Genomic DNA, 18,937 nt, shown 5'->3' on the forward strand with positions numbered 1-18,937 from the left:
AAAATATCATCTCATTATTGTGGTTACTTTCAGACTTTAATAAAAATGAGCATATTTGTTAGCCTTAGCCGTTCAGTGTACATAAAATATGGTAGGCTGACACTTCTCTTGCTCATAGATTTTACTGGATCTCAATGTAGACATGAACAAGGACGCGAAGAACAAGATTTGGATTTGTTGATTCCTTATCTAACGTTTGTACGACTCCTGTCGTCGTAATTTTCGTGATGATACTCAATCTGCCACGAATACATGTCTGATGACCTCGGCGGCCATCCTTTCGAAACGGCGCCAAAGTTTGCTGTGCCAAGTTGCACTGTCTATGTCGCGCCTGGCGTTTACCTTAAACATGGTCACTATCTTCCGCGTGGCCAACATTTGACCCAGAATGAATTGCGCTTCGTTCTCGGTGTTGCTTTGCAGTCGTGCCTTGGGCGAGTACTTTCTCAGCAGTTGCTCGATGGCAGCCGGCTTGCAATTGGGCAGCTTGTGGATCTTTATGCGGTACCCAGTGCCAAACCTTTGTTTAAGGAAGGTCGGGGAACCACCGCACCTGCGTTCGATTCGGTAAACAAAAATTCCAGCAACGTGAACACTTTCACAGGCACACCCTGCTGAATCAGAGGAGATCAAGTGTCCTTTTAATGTTAAAAAAATGCGAGGTATAGGCCCTCCAAGATTGTTAAGGATAACAATAATTTCAATTGAGGAAATTATGTGCTTCAAAGAAAGTTCATGCGCCGAACGACCATTGCTGTTATTTGTGCTTCCGGGATTGTCAAAACATTTCAGTTGTGACCAGAACAGAGCATTTCCGCTCTCTTTATTGAGACAATCTTAATGAATTTCATAGCCAATTTCTAAGGAGAGGGGGAGAGGGAATCGGCATCTGCAACCAATACCAAGCTCCTTCCTCGTAAACAAGCTAGCTTCCTCTGATTGTTTTTCACAAGCAACACTTCGGATAAAAGAAAATACACCTACTACCAGAATTCCTGCTCTGACTCAAGTCTTATGTGTCGCCGTTAAAATTGTAAAGAGTACTGGAATATTATTGAACCAACATATGGGTAGCCACAAGCATGGTAGTTTCCTGTGAAAATGGAGGAAGCTAAGCTGCCAACGGAAGATAAAAAGGACCTTTTATTAACGTTTCGCCCGTACTAAATTTGTGATAATGGAATAATTACTCATTGCATACACCCAACAGCCGCTACAAAGAAAAGCTATACAGCTTTCACAGAAACTTCGCAGTTAAAGCAAAATTCGTCCTGGTCCGGGAATCAAACCCGGGGCCACCGCTTTTCTGGGGCAGTCGCTCTGCCAACTGTTCTAACTAGTACGGTGAGCAGATCGGATGGTAGGGCGAGAGCAAATTGATCAATAACTCGAAGTGGGAACGGTGTTGATCTAATATTTAGGGGAATCCCCCAAGGAGGAGTAGATGTGATTACTTCTAGCGCACTTTCCGTCTCGTAGACGGCAACTGGTTGCGCTCATTTTGGGAACAAAGTACGCCTGCCAGGGCGATAAGTAGGAATGAAAACATTACTCAAAGAAGTATAGAAGTGTAGAAAGAATTGTAGAAGGATGAGTTCATGAAGCGTCTATTATCTGGCTGTTTGTAGACACAAGGTCGTTTAATTTAAAACGAAAAAGGAGTAGGTAGTGCATAGTCAAGTGCTTTTTCTGTCTTTCTGCATTTCCAAATCGCTTCAATAATGCCAGTCTCCCTGTACCCTGCGGAGAAAAGGTTGTGTGTATAAAATAATAGACAAACTTCAGTACATCCGCATAGTACCTGCATGCACAGGGGGAGGGGGAGGGAAGTTTATCTGTTATCGGTGAGTTTTTTTAAATTTCGTCATCACGCTTTATTGACTCTTTCATCTTCTAACTGTGAAGTTAAGTTAACGTACTGAAAACCGGCTAGACATACTGACTCTATAGACTGCTTATGTTGTCACAAGTGTGCGTACTGGACTGATTCCAATTTTGGCCGAGTTTCTAACAACACATAATAACGAACAGAAAAGGCGCCATAGTTTCGACAATTTATACATTATAACGCATATCATACGACGACCACTCATTGAAACTCCACTAAACGCAATTAGAAGAAAGCGTGGTGGCCTAATAGTCTGTAATTCAGCAACGAAAACATGTCATAGAGTGGCTCTGACTTTGCACATAAATTCCCGTGTCTTGCGGCTGCGTGTTGCCACTTGACTTAAACCTCTGCTCTCTCCCTATTTATATATCACGTCAAAGGCAGGCAGTTACGGTGAAGGGGGCTTAGCATTAGGCCTAATGCTCATTTAGGGGCATTTTGTACTAATTAATTCTCATGATAATGCTTTGACACTGGCGTAAAGGGCCGATTTATGTCTCCCTTCTCGCCCACGATTTCTACCGTGGGCATATGTACCACGAAACGAAATATGGGGACCTGAAAACTTGTACTGACAACGCGACCACAGCTACCACATGGTGAGCTTGCTACAGCCTCTTAGGGTCTGATCTCTTAACTGGTCGTCCTCGTAACTTTTATGCAGACTGGCTCAGTGAAACGCTGAATGTAATCCCAACAGCAAACCTTCGATACGGCTGATAGAGAGCAGCAGCAAATAGAATTGCTGCAGCCTGAGAGGAATCCTGGAAGAAGTTGTCGCACGCTTGATGAAAAAGTTTTACATTTCAAACGCAACTGATGGAACATCTAGATGTCTATACACTGCAGGTGAACGACAACAATGATGAGTGAGAGGGTGAAGGCTCAAAGTAAGTAGAAATATTTAATCTCAATTTCGTATTTTTTGGCCAGGTTATATTTGAGAAAACGTTTTTGCTGCCATTCAGCTTTTTGGTACTTTATTATAGTTGGCGCCAACCTAATTGCAGTGAATACAGTATGTTTCAAAGCCGAGTATTTTGATTGTCCTTGTTCGTTCCCAACTGTATATTCATGCCTACTGGAATGCGAAAACAAAAAGAGATTCCAACGAAGGTTCATCCAACAATGACCACCTATCTTCAAAACGTTTTATTGCGAGAAAATAACACTCGTGAGCCCACCTTTTGAGCACGTCTAAGCACAAGGAAGGTGTCATGTTGCAATCACCAGGGAACTGCAAGGGCGCATGCATGATGAGCCCAGGCTCATGAAACTCCTGCTCTAGGTGACCAATTGCCAAACATTGGCAAGCGTGTGGTTTTATCAATATCCAGTCTAGTATAATCTTCTAACGAATTGTTATACAGCACTGTCACTGGCACGCCCGCATGCACGCACGCACGCACGCACGCACGCACGCACGCACGCACACACACACACACACACACACACACACACACACACACACACACACACACACACACACACACACACACACACACACACACACACACACACACACACACACACACACACACACACACACACACACACACACACACACACACACACACACACACACACACACACACACACACACACACACCTGATCTGCCCGTTGGCCATGATCACAATGCGGTCACCCAGGACATCAGCCTCGTCCAGGTGCTGCGTGGTGAGGAATATGGAGCAGCTGCGGCGGATCTTGAGCAGAAGCTCCCACATCTCTCGCCGAGCCGCCGGGTCCATGTTGGCCGTCGGCTCGTCCATTATGATCACCTGGTGGGGAGAAGCCGAAAGTCATAAAACACATCAGTTTCAAATACAACGTAAATTATTCCAATGTTTGTACGGTTTCTATGACTGGTATCGGGAGTTTTGGCATTTGTACTGTGGTGTCTCGTTTTTATTACTGCTGGGCGAGCCACATTTCTAATATGCTCGGCACAGCCCTTAAAATGATAGCGGCATTTTGATCCCGTTATCATTAGTTATCAGAAACGAACGCCAGCCGAAGAGTATTCAGAATTGTCATTTAGTTCTGACTTATGTTTTAAGATGGTTGGTTTTTACATATTTCATCTTCAAGCTTGCAGGGACCGTATTCCGATTCGCACAAAAGAATATTTCTGCTACACAATGCTTTAAAAAACTAAAAGATTAAACTAGAAACCCGTTATTTTCTTTTAGGCAATTTACTCACTTAGATGCGCAAAAATAAAAAGAATCTGAATGGTCGTCTCTATTACAACAAACTTAGTTTCAGCAACAATGTAACGGCGAGTAATTATTTTGTTCCGCCTACCTACACATTTATTTTACATATATAGTTATAGTTTTAAACATGGCTTTCAAGTTGCAGAAAGAAGTGTTGACCTGCCACAGCAACAAAGGTGCATGGGACTAGGTAGCCTAGGCGTTGAAGTGTGCATTCAGCAAAAATGAAATGCCGCGAAGCTAAATAAGTTCCACGTTGCATCGTGGGACACGCGCCTGAATGTGCTACAATTACAGCTCCCTCATCCAAGATATTTTTAAAACGTGTTTGGTTCGCGCTCAAGGCAGAGCCTTGCTGCTTATAGCTTGGTATGCAACAGGGATTGCTTCTGGCGCACTTTTCCGTCTCATAGACTGGCACTGGTAGCGGTTATTTTGGAACCAGCAGCGACGTAGGTAGCGCATTGTTTTACTCCCCGCAGAAGACGCGAATTGGACAGCGCTTTACCGAAGCCTAGCACCAGAGCTCTTTGAGAAAAGCTTATAGCCAAACATTCCTCCCCATGAGGTTCGCTCACGCATGGTATATATTTAAACCTTGTGGGCTTTCATTGTTGATGAAAGAAAAAAAAAGCCCTGCTTAGGCTACCCCATTAGTTGAGGTTTACAGAGCTGTCTTCGGTGAACTCGACAAATTTTCCACTCTGGGCGTTTAAAGCCGTAATTAAAAACTGATTTATTTTGGATAAATGTCCCATCAAGCTAGAACACCCGCCTGGTACTTGCCAGACTCGCTTGATTTTATTTCAAAAGAAGTCTTAAAACACTTTTCAGGGTCCATCTTAAACGAGACATCTTGTAAGGGGTGTCTGTGCTTGTAGCAACGGCTGATTTATGAAGACCATTTGTAGCGAAGTGGAACCATATAATGGCTTTTTGCAGATCCATCCTAGTCTTTTATCTGATTTGTTCTAGATAAGAAATTAGATATTGAAGACCAGCTACGCTTTCTAAATACTGTTTTCAGGACCAACTTTTGGATGATAAAGTTTAGTCACTGAGACAAAGACATGCCTGAAAAATTTGTATTACGACTAATTTTGCGCAAAGTAGCTTTAATCATATCTGTTGTTTTCACACGTTGACATTCTAATACACGTGTCGGATAACAAATCATGCTTTTTCTTTACGACCACACAAAATGGAACCTTTAAGGTGCTCTTTAATGACATGGGCCAGAAGCCACCACCGTGGTAGCTTGCTTCCCTCGTAGGCAAATAAAGCTACGCTAAGGGCACTTTCCTGTGCACTTTGGAATCAGTTGGTCATTACAAAGATATAAAACTTGGGATTTATTTTAAGGTGACTGCTTTTCTTGCCTAATTGGCTGCGGAATTGTTCCCTCGAAATGGCAAAAGAAAAAAAACTCTGTGCCGACCGAGGCCAAATCACTATCCCTCCGATTCCCAGCCAAGCATGCAAACCACTACCGGGCTCGTGAGAAACAAATCGCAATTCTCCTTTAACGTGAGAATGATAGCGATGATATTGACAACACAGATACTATAGTCATAAGTACGTAGCAGCAATGACAATAATGCTGCAGTTAGTTATAATGATAACGATGGTAGTTGTCACCCGTTAATAATTAGGGGGTATTATTAACGATGCGGCCTTAACGGTGCGCACACTCCCAGGCACCCTTAGAGTGAGTGGGCGTAGCTGTTCCGGTCGCGAAGGAGATGCTCTCGACCTGCGTGGCAAGCTCAGCCGGAATTCAACTACCTTGTAGTGACAAAAGGGGGTGGTCGTTTGGTGCCCAGCGGTCGCCGGTTCAAACCAGAGAAAGGATCGGAGTCAGAAGTAACAAACAAAACACAATTTATGAACAGCAAGAGACGACACAAAGGAATACACAAGGTCACTTGAAATACAACAGACGAGAGGTTCACAGAATACAAACGCTAAGCATGCAACTACAGAATGATTCAATAACACAGGCTTTACAACAGATCAAACACGAGAGAGTTACATAACCAAACACCAAATTGTTCACCGGGCACTGTTGCAGTCCGACGCCTCAAGAGTCACGATGTGGCCGCCATACGAGACGAGCGCCGCTCCCTTGAAAGTCCGTGGGCTTGCCAGCAGCGGGTGATCCCCGGGAGTCCAGCCGAAGCACAGGCGAGCACGTGGCAAAACACTGACGAACTGACTGACTGACTGCCTGACTGACTCATCAAGCGGCGCGGTCTCTTTAAATAGGGCGCGCCACGTCTGTTTGTTAACCCGCGTCAAAGCTAGCGCGCACACACACTTAGCTTTGCTGGTTATAGCGCTCTCTCTTCCTCCCGTCGAGCCGCGCGTCGCCATTGGCCAGGTCCCATAGAACATGCTGGAAATTTCTGGCTGATTCCAGTCCGATGAACCACCGTCCTCCCCGGGCAATGGGAAAGAGGGTGACGGCAACGCGTACAAAGCTACGCGCTCTCCCGCGCGGGAAAGGGGGCTTTTCTCTCCATGCCTTCCACGCGACGCCGTGCGGGCCTCGCGCCGTACCGGCTTGATGAAAATGGGCGCCGATTTCGTGACAGTAGTACAGACAATTACAGCGGGTTTAGTTGATAACAGCAATAGAAGCGATAGTGGTGATAATGCTTGTGATGACAGTAGGAATTACAATGAAATGCAGTGAGTGAAATCAGTCGTGCAATGGGGGGGGGGGGGGGGCATTCAACATTTCCACTCTCATGCGGACTTAAGGTCAGTCGTAATTATTTTTTTATAGCTACTATTTTGAATAAAACACATCATTGCATCCGTCCGGCGGAATACCTATATTTCGTCACAATTGGCTCCCGGAAAGCTGAGGCTTAAAAGTTAACTGAAGGGTTGTGTTGTGACGCTTCTTTGAAAAGGAAAGCTGGAATGCTTTATTTTATACGTGAATCAGGTTCAAGGCTAAAATATGTCATGCTGCTAAGAAAAACATGGAAATAGTTTGGTACTAGCATTTATACTGTTTGCGTAATATTAAATCGAAGCTGCTGTAAAATTTGGGTACTTCCCTCACTACATCAGTCGAAGTGGGAAACAACTTGTGATATTACTGTTTCCGAATTTTCATATTTTCACCGGCTTCGCCGAAACCCTACTAAAGCGGCTATTGCTTCACGTAAAGGGTACCATAGGTCGTCTAGTGCCTTACGACAACGCTTGGAGCCATTCCTTCAGTGACGTTGGTCTTCATCCTTCAACCCACAGTTTTCTGTCCTGAAAACTCGCGCCGCTTTATGCGACATCATCACTGCGGTCCCTGCCACGTGCTGGGCGCTGCGGAGAAGCCTAAGCATCTGCGCCATTTCGTTCGCCGGGTACGTTACCAGTTTAGATGCTGGCATAAACAAATCTCATCTCATCCTTAATCATTTAGTTTCGTACGCTCGTCTCCTTTAATCTCGTAAAATTCTAGAACCTCTTTCGCTGCCCTTTATCTGAAAGTAAATTTTGATTTCGTCAGGAAAAGTAAGCCGAATGGACTTTACATTTGAAAAAAAAAAAAAAAACATTGTTTAATTGATATTGAAGTTAAAAACATAGCGCACGTATTTTCATCAGTATCACTAACGTATTTTATCTTTTTCATCAGAAATGCAACAGTAACATTGACAACTATGTCACTCGTGAAATTTCCCTTAAGCTTATTCGTTCTCAGCTAAGACTGCGTAATCTGCTCTTTATGGTTAACGATTACAATCTCTCTTTGATTACGATTACAATATCTTTGTCTCTGCTAACGAAATTCCATAGATATCCCGAATCAAGTTGTATTCTATACGCTGTTGACGGAAGTAATTTTGTCACTGGTTCCTCAGCAGATGAACTTATGAATACAAGAAATGTGATTCTGCTGTGCAGAAATGATCCGAATTAGTGGTTTGGTAGCACGTGCTCGTGAGACCAAGGCTGCCTTTCTCCGCCCTGTCAGTTGGAAGAATATTGTAAAGAGGGACCTTAGCAAGATGAAAAGAATTATGAAAGGATAGATAGGCATATATTATTAGTAGTTAATAATAATGAATATTCAATGCAAATGTTGAATCGAAAGGTTCATTATACTCTAGGAAAAACAAGGTCCCTGTGACCACGAGTTTGACCTTCAAATGAACTTCAAGTGTAACCTTGACCTAACTAAGTGGGGAAGTCAATGGTTTTGTGGAGTCCATAAAAAGTGGGCCCCGCGGCCAGGGCACAGTGGTTAAGATTGCCGACCACTGTTCCAGAATACCCGAGTTCGGACCCTACCTCCTGCGGCTTCATTTTGATGGCAACAAAATTATAGTGCCTAAATATGTAGCCAATGGAGAGGCGTCCGTCTGCTGTGTGATGTTAGTGCACTTTAAAGAGCCCAGGTGGTCGTAATTACCCCGCAGCCCTGTAGTATGGCTCCTCTGCTTTTCCACTTTAACTCCCACCTTCCTTCCCTTACGGCGCGGATCAGGTGTTCAAAGAAAAAAATGTTGAAAGGTACTGCACCTTTCAACGCTTTTTAAAGCAATGAAATTCATTACACTTAACCTAAAAGTATACTGGCGCTTGCTTCCCGTAGAACGAAGCTTCAAAAAAATTTGCCCCACGGCGGTGGGCATTCGCGGAAAGTAGTCGGGCACCTTAACCACTGTGTCACCGCTTCGCGGCACCGTGGTTAAGGTGCCCGACTACTTTCCGCGAATACCCGAGTTTGAACCAACCGCCGGCGACTGCGTATGATGGAGCTGAAAGAGAGAAGAATACGCGTGCTGTGCGATTCCCAGGTGATCAATATATTACTGTAAAGCCCACAAATATGGCTCGTCAACGCTCTTTCCACTTTCACTCCTAGGTTTTTCCTTTCGCTTATGTCGTGGTTCAGGTGTGGACAGAAAAAGTTGAGGATCTATTAGACGTCTCTTAAGAGGAGAACGGCCAAAGCCTACACTTCCGTTCCTATCATTTCCCTGTCAGCGTTTGACTCATTGTGTGCCTCTTTTTCTTTGCATCTTATCACTTACCTCTTTCTCGTTGCCTCTTGCCATTTGTGTCTCATTGTTTGTCTCATTCTCTCTGCCTGTTTCTCTTTGCTGGTGTCCCTTTTTTGACAGGTTGGTTTTTCTTAGTCATGATGAGTCATGTATAGTCATTGTAATCATTGTCGCTCCTCGATAAGCATTTTAATTGTTTGCAGTCAGTTTTGGTAATTAGATTCGTTGCTTGATATATTGACTGTTTCGTAGCCAGAATGAGTCATGCCTATTCATTGTAACCACTTTCACTCATCGCTATTTTTTCTTACTCTTTTCCAGTTCATTGCAGTTACTCATTTCGTCGTTTAGCGTACTAGGCGTTTCAAAGACGGGATGAGCCATGAATAGTCTTTGTAGTCATCACCAAACAAAGCTAAGGATTTTTACTCGTTTCCAATCAGTGGCAGTCGTTTCAAGTCGTCGTTCGAGATATTGGTCGCTTCTTAGTAATAATGAATCATGCCTAGTCACTGTAATCACTCATAGCTGAGCATTTTTACTCATTTCCAATCAGTTTCGCTCATTGCAATACGTTGTTTGACGTATTGGTCGTTTCGTACTTATTAGCAGTCATGATGAGGAATGCCTACTCATTTTGCTCCTATCCCTCAGCTGTTGTCATTTGAATTCATCGCCTGACATATTGGTCGTTTCTTGGTTGATGATTTATGCATTTGTCATTAGGACTCATAGCTAACCATTTTTAATCATTTACAATCATCTGCGGTCATTACAAGTCGCAATTTCACATATTGTTCATTACAAGTAATTTTTGTATAATTTTAAGTATCATTATTGGTCGTTACCGTTATTTATATTTATAGTATAGCTAGGTCTGTTTATAACTTGTATTTATTACCTATCGCCATCAATGGTTTTCATTTGTAGTCTCCTTCCTAAAACGCCTGCTATTTCCGAGCGACACATAAGCGCATAGATTCGAAGCGCAGATGAGGCGCAAAGCTCCCGCGCACAGATTTTCGCTCCAGGAGCCTAAACATCCTCTGGCCTTACCAATGTGGTAGATTGTGCGCTTTTAGTTTTTCTTAAACCTTTTTATATTTTAAAAATAAAATTATAGCATGGCGGCTGGGTTTCGATGGACGTTAAAAATCCTCAGGTGGTCTAAATTACTCCGCAGCCCTCCACTACGGCACCAAGTTTTCTCTTTCCGCATTTCCACCTTCTTTCCTAACTTTATGACACGCTTAAAGTAGCAGTAAAAGACTTTATTGGGGCGCAACACTTAGACCTCTAATACATCGATGGCCTGCTGAACGAGCAGGCGCTGTTGTTCACCCTTAGCACCAAGCCAGTCCATCCAGGTCCAGATTGTATGGGAGAAGGTGGGAAAGAATCCTGACTGCAATGCAACCGGAATGAAAATATGCAGTGTAAAGGTTGACATAGGTTGACATAAAAAGAAGGGCTGTTGGGGCATGATGGATCACAACGGAATTTGCGGAGATAAGCCATGCAGGGGTTATGCGTGTATTCAACTGTATTTGCCGAAGGATATGAGCCTCCCGAACGGAAAGATTAGGATGAGGGTCGGGGTAGAGCTTGCAGTCTAAGAAAGCAGCATTGTAATATTCGCTCATGGTAGCGTGAAGAGTCTGTCTCAATCCGCCCTCCAAGGATCTTGGCCAGGGGATGAACAGTGTCCGGTTACGAGTTTCACAGGTGAGCTGGTTCGCCAGCTCATTGCCGTCAGTCCTCGAGTGTCCAGGGATCCATCGGAGGAAGACGTGGTAGTGCTGCAGCGCAACAAGTGCAGCCTCAAGCTCCGTGGACAGATGATAGATTTTTAGGTTGAATGGCATGGATAGCAGCCTTGGAGTCGGTGTACATAATATACTGAGGCACAGGTGGGAGAGAATGGAAACTTTGAATTGCATGAGTGATGGAGAGGACCTCGAGTGAGATAATGTCCGGAGGGTAGAGAAAGGGGCCGCTAGTGCGTGTGAAAGGAGTAGATAGACAAGGATGAAAGAGGACCTGGCTTCCGGACCCGCGAGGAGCCACATAAGGGGCATCCGTGTAAGAGACTCCATGGGTATTGAAAAGCCGACTATGATGAGCGGCAGCAGCATGTCGGCGGCCAGCATACAGAACCGGCGACATATTGATTGGAAGAGGAAGTATACGGAGGTTAGTGGCCTCTGGAGAGGAAGGAGTTGGCAGAGTGTATGACTGGATGGGAAAAATATTAGCCTGGTTTAGAAGCCAGCGTCCATGAACTGTGCCGGAGAGGCGAGTTACGGTGAAGGGAAAGGAGACTGCGAAGAGGGTGAAAAAGCCCGGTGGCTAAAGTTTATCGATGGAAGTGGTTATGGGAAGACAAAGAGCAGCTTTATAAAGGCTGTGAAGAGCTGTTGAAAGTGTGTTTAGCTGGCCCTGGTTGAATGAAAGATATGGTATAAAGTAAAGGATTTGTTAAGAGCCAGCGTTTGAGCCAGTCGACAGGCGTAAGCTTCCCTCAGGCCAGAGGACCGTCTCACAACTCGGCGAAGTAAAGGGATGAAAGATTGACAGGTAGCACCAGCCGCATGGAGAGCCCGGACATTTTTGGCGGCATGCAGAGGCATGCCAAGAACGCGGCATTTAGAAACTTTGGGGATTGGGTAGCCGCCCAAGGTAAGGAAGATCAGTGAGTTGTTATGCTCGTTGATAAGCAGAGTGAGTCAGAAGTAGTTCTGACTTCTCGGACAGGCCTGCATGGTCAAGAAAGCGAGAAATGATATCCAATCTCTGCTGAATGGTGTCTTGAACATGACCAGGAGACCCGCGCGAACACCACAGTGTGATGTCGTCGGCGTAAAAAAAAGTATTGAAGATCCGGAATAGACAATAACTGAACCGCGAGAGGAGCCATGGCGATATTAAAAGGGGTGGGTGAAAGAATGGAACCCTGCGGGGTACCGCGGGTGAGACGGTGGGGTAGAAGTGAAGTTCAATGCTCGGAAACGGGCCTCGCGATTAGAAAGAAAAGCTCGAATGCAGTTATACATGCGGGAGCCGCAGTCGGTGCTGGAAAGGCAGATAAGACTATGGTCATCGTAAACGCAATCGAATGCCTTGCGGACATTGACCGTGACCAGGACGTGAAGCTGAGAGCTACCACAGGTGAAGAAAGTATGCTGAAGTATGAGGAAAAGGTTCAGTGCCTATACGCGGGAACGAAAGCCAGTGACGGTATGAGGGAGCGAGTTCGAAACCGCCAAATGCCTACTTAGCCTAGAGGCGCCATTCTTTCCATTGTCTTGACGACACAGGAGGTCAGAGAAATGGGTCGGAGATTTATATGGGCTGGAGGCTTATTAGGTTTAGGAATGAGAGAAATAAGCGAGGAAGTCCATGACGATGGCAGGGAGCCTTCTCCCCAGGCGGTGTTATAGAGGTTGAGAAGGTGCTCTTTTGCGTTATGGGGAAGATTGCTAAGAGCGGAGTAAGTGATTCCATTTTCACCGGGAGCCGACAGAGTGGTGTTAGCAAAAGCTGCAGCTTCAAGCTCGGGCAGTGTAAAAGGGGTATCGAGGCATTGCTTGCACAGAAGGACAACAGTGCCAGACTGAGGTGCGCCTGAGGAAGATAGTAGAGGGTGCACACTAGGTAGGATTGGAGCGATGAAGGAATTTGAAAGGCTGCAACCGAGAGGTCACGGCGAACGTAGATAGAAGATAGGTGGATAGAGTAAAATGCTCGGTAGCCAGGGACGTTAGCGGAGCAGCGAGTTTCCTGGAGGAGAAGGAAGAGGGGCAGAGAGGGGAGAGTGAGATGATACTGGTGTAATGGAGTGCGGTTAGTATTGAGATTGCGATAGTTCCACTGATTTATATTGAGGGCCTCCATGTTGAGATCTAACTAATTTGATTGCGTTGTGGCATGTCGTCGCGTTTATTTTGGGTAGGGGGAAGATAAATCGTATTGTTTGCAGTAAACTCTGAAAGGTGGAGATCAAATTATGGATGCGTTCGAAGTGAACGTTGACGTGAGTATTGAGGCTATTGAATCGGGAATCAAATTGGGTGATAGCCTCCTCATGCTGTTGGAGGTGTTCGCTCAAGGCCAGACTGGAATTTGAGACAGTCAGCGCCGACATCCTCTAGGTTTAGCAATTTAGAATTTATTGGAGTGAGTAGCTGATCCATGCGAGCCTCAAGAGCATCTAGGCGGTGATCGATGATGTTGATATTGTAAGGTAACGCGAAGGTCGGACTTGGGGAATCAGGCTTTATTACAGACCTGAAGCCTTGGTCGCACACTGCAGCTAAACACACTCCGCGATGACGATGGGTATCTACAAGAGGGAGCAGGATGAAGATGAAGCAGCACGTTCAGCAGTGTGGAAGATGAAGCGCCACACAGTGCTCACACTATTTCGCCCGCGCAGTTCAAGCGGCCAGCCTGGCCGCAATTAGTCCGCAGGAATGCGCCGAACAAAAGGTTTCATACGTGAAACGTGGACAACTTCAGTGCCACGGTAACGACAGTCCGGAGGAGGGTAAACAGGGGAGACGCGATAGTTGACCGGGGAGGTTTTTGCAAGAACTGTGTAAGGACCAATGTAACGGTGCTGTAACTTGTCACAAAGGCCAGGAGTGCGTAATGGGGTCCAAAGTAACACCTCGTCGCCGGGACGGAACGAAACTTGGCGATGGGTTGCATCATAGCGGTACTTGCGGTCTTCCTGGCTAGCTTCCGTGTTGACGCGAGCAAGCCGGCGTGATTTGGCCACTCGGGAAAGGAACTGGTCAGGAAGAGAGGATGAGGAACTGGCATGTGTAGAAAGAAAAGAGGCGTCAAGAAAGGTAGCGGGAGAGAGCATCGGCATCTCGATGTTTGCGTCCCGATTTGAATATGACATCAAAGTGGTACTCCTGCAAACGCAGAATCCAACGGCCCAGGCGTCCAGTCAAATTTTTGAGGGTTGATAACCAGCACAGGGCGTGGTGATCGGTAACGATCGTGAAATGGCGGCCGTAGAGGTAGGGGCGGAATTTCTGAACTGCCCAAACGACGGCTAGGCACTCTTGCTCAGTGATGGTGTAGTTGCGTTCCGCTAGTGTTAGAGTTCGACTGGCAAACGCAATTACCTTTTCCCGAGAAGCGGTATCACGTTGCAGAAGTATGGCGCCGATACCGAGGCTGCTGGCATCGGTGTGAAGAATGGTGGCAGCAGTGTCGTCGAAATGAGCGAGAACAGGGTCCGAAGTGAGGGCATTCTTTAGGGTTTGGAAAGCTTTTTCGCATTCTTCGGACCAATTGAAAGTAGTACGGTCTGTAAGGAGGCGGTGGAGCGGTGCAGCAATGGTAGCGAAATTTCGAATGAAACGGCGAAAGTACGAAGACAGGCCAAGGAAACTGCGTAGTTCCTTAGTCCGCTGAGGGCGTGCAAAGTTCAAAACTGCAGCAAGCTTGTCAGGGTCGGGTCGAATGCCATCGCGGCTGACGAGGTGGCCCAGGATCTTGATTTCTTTCTTGGCGAAATTACACTTTTTTGTGTTCAGCTGGAGACCGGCGGATGCCAGGCACGTTAATACTTGATCAAGGCGGCATAAATGATCAGAAAAAGTCGCAGAGAAAATAACTATGTCGTCCAGGTAGCACAAGCATGTTTTCCACTTAAGTCCTCTAAGAACAGTGTCAATCATGCGCTCAAACGTAGCGGGGGCATTACAAAGTCCAAAAGGCATGACATTGAATTCGTAAAGCCCATCGGGAGTAGCGAATGCTGTTTTTTCTTTGTCGGCTTCGTGCATCGGTATCTGCCAGTAACCGGAACGCAAATCCAAAGTGGAGAAATATTCGGCGCCCTGAAGACAGTCGAGGGAGTCGTCAATTCGTGGCATAGGGTAAACATCTTTTCGAGTGACTTTGTTAAGTGCGCGGTAATCAACGCAAAAACGCACGGACCCATCCTTTTTTTTGACCAAGACGACCGGAGATGACCAGGGGCTAGCTGATGGCCGAATAATGTCTCGCCGGAGCATATCATTCACATTATCTTCTATGATTTTACGTTCTGATAAGGAAACACGGTAAGGGCGGCGGCTAACAATAGAAGTACCTTCTGTAATAATGCGGTGCTGTGCAGAAGACGTTCGGCCCAAGGTCGGAGAAGTGACATCAAAGGAGGCTTGGTGTTTTCGAAGTAATTCCTGCAAAGCTTGGCGGTGAGTCGCAGGGAGGTCAGGATTGATGGTGCCAAAGAGAACACAGAGAGAAGCATCGGAAGAAGCTGCTGGTGAGGAAGAGGGGGCGGTAAGGGTGGTGAGGGACACCGGGTGAATGTCCAGGACACAAGGAAAACATGTCCCTTTAGTCAGCACAATGGGCTCTGGGGAAGTGTTCGAAGCAGCGACAAGCGCTGTGCCATGCTCAAACCGAACAAGACTTGGTGGTAGCGCGATTCCGCGGGTCAGATGGCGATCAGAAGGCACGATTAGCACATCTCCGTTATCAATGTCAGCAGAAGTAAGCGGGACAAGTTGTTCGCATCCAGGGGGCAACACTGAGTTAGTAGCGGCAAGCAGGCGATAACGGGGCTCGGGATGTTCAGAAGACGGATCGCTCTCGTTCATGTAAATGATCCTGTCGCGACACGAAATGCTGGCTGATGCGGCAGACAGAAAATCCCAGCCTAAAATAATTGGGTGAGCGCACGGTGACATCACGGCAAATTGTACATGGTGGCGGACACCGTCAACAAAAACTCGCACAGTACACTTAGCAGAAGGCCGAATTATTGCACCATTAGCTCCACGGAGTTCAGGTCCATCATAAGGCGTTTTCACTTTTCGCAAGCGGGAGCACAAGTCAGTGTGTATCACAGAAACAGCGGCGCCCGTGTCAACCAAAGCTTCAACAGATAATCCTTCAACCCGCACTAAAATAATATTCCAGGGACGTTCCGGAGGATTTTTGGGATGGCCGAAGAGTGCAGTTTTCCCTCCTAAAACTGCAGTGGTCAGTTTTCCGGCAGGCGGGGGGTCGTCAGAGAAGCTTGACGGAGAGGCGAGGCTGAGCGGCGAAAAGGCGAAAGAGAACGGCGTCTTGAAGGCCTGTAACCAGCAGGCGGAGCGGGGCTTTCTGGCGGGGGTGATGAACGTCGGGGATAATCGGGGAATGAACGGTGGTTAGAGCCGGAAAAGCGAGGAGGGTAGTCTGCTTCAAATGATTCGTAGCCGCGGCGTTCATTCTGGAGCCTGCGACGACAGAAGCGGGAAATATGGCCTCGGTACCCGCAGTAATAACACACAGGGCGGGCTGGGCGCCAGTTGGGGTAGTATGTCGGCGCTGCGGCAGGTGGTGCCAATGCAGCGACATGAGCAGTGGTAGGCGCCGGTGGCGTAGGCGCTCCAACTGCGGGCGGCAAGGACGTGATCTGGGCGTACGTTGGCACCTGACAAATGGTAGGAGCGACCGATGTTGGCGGGGAATAGGTCATTGAGGCCAGCTCTTCTTTAACAATGCTACGCAGGCCGGCACTTGAATTATGTGGCTCAGATGCAGGGCGGCACAAATTACCTTGAGCCGAGAGCTCTTCACGAATTAATTCGCGAATAAGCACACGGAGGTCAGCTTCGGCAGTGAAACCAAATGAAGTGGGATCAGGCTGCAGGCGTATTGACTGTAGTTCGTCAAGGCGTTGACAAGTGGATATGATGGCATCGATTGTGGTAGGGTTCTGCACGGCCAGGGCGTTGTAGGCGAGTGGCCCAATACCTTTAAGGACGTGCCGAACCCGCTCGGCCTCTGGCATTGTGTCATTGATGCGCCGACAAAGTGAAAGTACATCTTCTATATAAGAGGTGTAGGTCTCATTAGGCCGCTGAAGTCGGGCTTCTAGCTTCTTCTTGGCGGACTCCGTGCGAACAGTAGGAGCGCAGAAAATCTGGCGTAACTTTTGTTTAAAGGTAGCCCAGTCCGGAATCGTCGACTCATGATTTAGAAACCACGTTTTGGCCACATCCGTCAAATAAAAGGACACATTAATTAATTTAAGAGAATCGTCCCATCGGTTGAAAGCACTGACCCGGTCGTAGCTGTCGAGCCAGTCATCAGCGTCGTCGCCGCGGAGACCGGCGAACATCTGCGGGTCGCGCTGACGGCTACTGACAGTCCAAGTGGCAAGGGGAGCTGGAGTCGAGTTGGTAGCAGCCGGAATAGCGGAGTGGCCCTCTTGTGTCATGACGATGGTGGTCGGGGTCAAACGGCGGCCAGAACGAAGCTCCAGGTGGATGCAGGTGACGAAGCAGCGGGGAAATCAAGGCGCACCTCCACCACGTGTAAGGTAACGCGAAGGTCGGACTTGGGGAATCAGGCTTTATTACAGACCTGAAGCCTTGGTCGCACACTGCAGCTAAACACACTCCGCGATGACGATGGGTATCTACAAGAGGGAGCAGGATGAAGATGAAGCAGCACGTTCAGCAGTGTGGAAGATGAAGCGCCACACAGTGCTCACAATATCTTGTTTGATGGGGCTAATGGCCACTTCAAAACTAGCCCCACGGAGCTCGAGGGTACAAAAGCGTTCTTCAATAAAGGAAGGAGGAGGGGGCGAATGGGAAACGAATGACTGCGGAGATGATTTGAGTGAGTAACGAGGCTTGGGAATCGGTCGCGTCGGAGGTTGACGAGATTGAGAGCACCCGATCTGAAGCTGGGAAGGTGCCTGTGCTACTGCTGCCTAGGTACCGGGAGGTGAATAGAGCGCGTGCTCTGCAAGAGGAGGATAGCCATCGTTTATAGAGGCTGTGGAGGAGCCGGCCGAGTGGCCTGGCGAAGGTTGACACGCTGTTGGTACGCGTTCTTGGCAAACTCCTTGTTTTTCTGCTTATAGTAGGGGCAAATAGGGGCGAAAGTAGCATGTTTATTTGTCTGGCAGTGCAGGCACCAGGGCTGCGTGCACTCGTGGACAGAGGGTGGGGAGATGGGTGAAGTGCACTTGGGGCAGTTAACAGTGGCATTAGAGACCTGATGTGCTCGGTGGCCAATCTCGAGACAGCGCGTACATGCAGGAACGCGGGGTTTGTGAGGGCGGCATCGAAATGCTGCTCGACGAAAGTAAACAGTGCGGGGATGACAGTACCAGCAAATGCAATAATTACTGTTTCGGTGGACCCCATCATGCGCGCAGATATGAAATCTGCTTTGTAAGTCTCTAGGTCCCTCATGAGATCGGCGGTTGAAAGGCCGCGTTCGACACCGTGAATGGCACCTAGGCAGGAAAGAGGAGATTTGGCAGTGTAGGGACGAACTTTTACGAACTTACAGGAGAGATTGATGTGGGTTATATGCAATAGAAGGTTAGCGGTGAGGTCAGAGTGTGTTTTCAGAAAGCCAAGTTCAGCACTAGCTTGGTCTCGAGCGTTAAGGCAGGTTGGCAGCAGTTCGTAGGGCCTGGTGCGGGGGGAAAGGGTGCCAGGCGGGAGCTGGAGCCCGACCGATATTACGTCCAGGCGAGATCTAGCAGGTTTCGCGGCCTTTTGAGTGGCACCGACCGTTTCCCAGCCTTCATCCGATGATGGAGTGAAGTACATGGTCGGGTGGAGTGCAGCTGTCATGAGATCCAGCGGGTCAAAGAGGCACCTGCCGTCACTTCATAGAGAGGACGCAAGTCTAAACAGACGACGCGCCATGGCTTCTTCACGGGCTCCGTTCTTTCAGCCCGTACCACTTAACGACAGACTCCGCCTGCTTCGAGACTCGCATCAAGCGATCCCTAACGTTTCAAGGAACCTGGTGATACCATATT

General features: G+C 47.3%; 1 protein-coding gene across 1 annotated transcript in view; it reads right to left on the minus strand.

Annotated features, from left to right (window-relative positions):
• LOC146209415 (phospholipid-transporting ATPase ABCA3-like) overlaps positions 1-18,937 on the minus strand; it is a 113,481-nt gene that overhangs the window by 54,273 nt on the left and 40,271 nt on the right. Inside the window, exons 8-9 of the mRNA XM_084587405.1 lie at positions 3,501-3,673; positions 343-553 (exon numbers count right to left, since the gene is read on the minus strand). Coding sequence (XP_084443531.1) covers positions 343-553; positions 3,501-3,673 — 384 coding nt within the window. The remainder of the gene's footprint in view (positions 1-342; positions 554-3,500; positions 3,674-18,937) is intronic.

The sequence above is a fragment of the Amblyomma maculatum genome, chromosome 1, assembly GCF_055883805.1.
Source record: "Amblyomma maculatum isolate TAMU_Amacu chromosome 1, ASM5588380v1, whole genome shotgun sequence".
NCBI classification, from domain to species: domain Eukaryota; kingdom Metazoa; phylum Arthropoda; class Arachnida; order Ixodida; family Ixodidae; genus Amblyomma; species Amblyomma maculatum.